The sequence below is a fragment of the Saccopteryx leptura genome, chromosome 1, assembly GCF_036850995.1.
Source record: "Saccopteryx leptura isolate mSacLep1 chromosome 1, mSacLep1_pri_phased_curated, whole genome shotgun sequence".
Taxonomy (NCBI): Eukaryota; Metazoa; Chordata; class Mammalia; order Chiroptera; family Emballonuridae; genus Saccopteryx; species Saccopteryx leptura.
In genome coordinates, this window is record NC_089503.1 from 16,325,287 (window position 1) to 16,327,936 (window position 2,650).

Consider the following 2,650-nt stretch of genomic DNA (forward strand, 5'->3'; position numbering starts at 1 on the left):
TGTGGAATTTTATTTTTAATTAAATTTATTGGTATAACATTGATTAATAAAATTATATAGGTTTCAAGTGTATAATTCTATACACTTTTTGCATTGTGTGCCCACGACCCAAAGTCAGATCTTTCATCACCGTGTATTTTACCCCCCTTCACCCTTTATTGACCCCCTACACCTCTTTCCCCTTCGCAGTGTGGTAACCACCATACTGTTGTCTGTATGTATATTAGTTTTTGTTTGTTTTTCTTGTTTGTTCATTTGTTGCTTTCAGTTTTATATCCCACTTGTGAATGAAATCATATGGTTCTTGATTTCTTTCTGATTTATTTCACTTAGCATGCTGTAAAATTTTAAAGTAATTAATTTGACTAAGACATTTATTTTTGCTGTTATATTAGCAATTTTTTAACAATCTGAATTTTTTAATTTTCAAATTTTATTCTCCTGAACTAAAAGGGACCAAGTTTTAAGAGGTCATTTCTATGTGTCACAGGGTACCATACTCCACAAACAAGAACATGATATAAAACAAACAAAAATAAAATGTTGTCCACTAAAGAATATTAGCATAGTATGATTATCTACATAAGGGATTAAACCTATACAATTCTCTTGCTCTCTAAGGACTAAAACACATTCCACTTAGATGAAGATTAATATTATATATATGGCTGTTTCAGATTAATTCAGCTAGATAACTCAAATGAAACAATTTTTAAAATGTAATCACTGAGAGTGAAAGTATTCTTTGATTCTGTGAAAGAATAAATCATGTTCTGCATGAGGGATGCCGCCCCCTTCCAACCAAGGCCACATTGCCACTCCAAAGTTTCCTCACGGCATTCTTCATTTCTGCATTTCTCAGGGTATAGATTAAGGGGTTTAGCATGGGAGTTATAAAAGTTAGAATCACAGTCATGGATTTATCAATGGGAAAGGTGGAATTAGGCCTCACATACAGGAAGATACAAGCAACAAAGAATAAAATGACCACAGTCATATGGGACGCACAGGTGTAGAAGGCTTTGCGTTTCCCCTTCAAACCATGCATCTTAAGGGAGTGTACTATGACCCCATAGGACACTAGGAGAATGAAGAAAGTGACAGTGCAGATTGCCCCTCCATTAGCTATTATAGAAAGTCCAGTGAGGTAGGTATTGGTGCAAGCAAGTTTCAATAAGGGATACACATCACACACAAAGCTGTCATTGACATTAGGGCCACAGAAAGGAAGCTGATAAATAAAGAGAAATTGAACCAATGAGTGCAGAAAGCTTCCGGTCCCAGCCACCAGCAGCATGAGCACACATACCTGCCAATTCATGATGATCAAATAATGAAGAGGTTTATATATGGCTACATATCGGTCATAGGCAATCACCACCAGAAGAACGACTTCGGCACCAGCAAGAAAATGGTCTATGAAAACTTGAGCCATACAAGCTTGGAAGGAGATGGTCTTTTTCTCATAGAGCAAGTCTACAATCATTTTGGGCGCAACAGCAGTAGAATAGACAGTATCTATAAATGATAAGTAAGCCAGAAAGAAGTACATGGGGGAACCCAGTAACTGACTGGCCATGATGGTCACCATGATAAGCAGATTGCCCACTATTGTCACAATGTAGATGAGTAAGAATGCAACAAACAGACCTCTCTGACCTTCGGGGCTTTGTGCGAGCCCCAGGAGGATAAATTCAGTCACATTGTTCTTCCTTCCCATGTGTTCTTCTGAAGGTGTGGGACTCAGGTGGTCAGAGGCTGCAAACAAAAGAGCCAGTGATGAATTTGAGAGGATCACAAGTTTTATGTCAAAAATGGAATTCCTTATTCAACACTGCTCTACAGAGTCTCAAATAGAGTAACTCTTCAGAGAATTAGAGTTAGGAGTCTCCTTCCATAATTACTGCATTCATTTTCACAAATTTCTTGCTTCCACTACAATGCTGAGACTTCAGTGGTCTAACTGGCAGGTATATGTGCATGGGTATATCTGGGAGATGATCCACTGAATGACAGAAAAGTTGAATTCTTCACTCATACACCAGGTCTTATTTCCTTGAATGCATTTTGACCTTCTGAGATCCACCATGAAAACAATCTCATTGCTAATAACTTTATTTATGTTATTTACACAAAATAATACCTAGGGTTGGAGCATAAAATTATAGGCTGACATAATTGCCTTTCTGAGTTAACTTTACTATGAACTCCAAAAATCGAGAACTGAGTCACCTACAGCAGCAAAAGAACAGGCAATGAATGCTCATCAAATGCTTATTAAACTTTATTTAATTAAGCTGAATTTTAAAACTCATTATGAGAGCAACTCAGCAGAGATAAATGTATTAAATTTTTTCTAACCAAGAAAGTATAATGAAAGCAAAGTTTTGAGAATGTGCGTGTGCACACACACACACACACGCACACACACACACAAACTGAATTAACATGTATTGCAACATAGGTTATTAAAAGGACAAAAATGGATAATATAAATCTAAGTTCATGGGTACTACATAGACATTTTTCTTACTTTCCAAAATTGTTTAGATTTGATTATTTCTAACCATAGTTCAATTCAGAATGCCAAAATAAAAAGATTTTAGGAAGAATCATGATATAGTCAAAAAAATTTTATGCTAAAAATCTG

The 2,650-nt window shown here is 36.1% G+C and overlaps 1 protein-coding gene across 1 annotated transcript; it reads right to left on the minus strand.

Annotated features, from left to right (window-relative positions):
- Positions 1–766: 766 nt before the first annotated feature.
- Positions 767–1,784, minus strand: LOC136388683 (olfactory receptor 4A15-like). The gene has a single exon (XM_066360502.1). It carries the CDS (start codon positions 1,718–1,720, stop codon positions 767–769), a length of 954 nt encoding a protein of 317 aa, XP_066216599.1. The 5' UTR covers positions 1,721–1,784.
- Between the last annotated feature and the right edge of the window lie 866 nt (positions 1,785–2,650).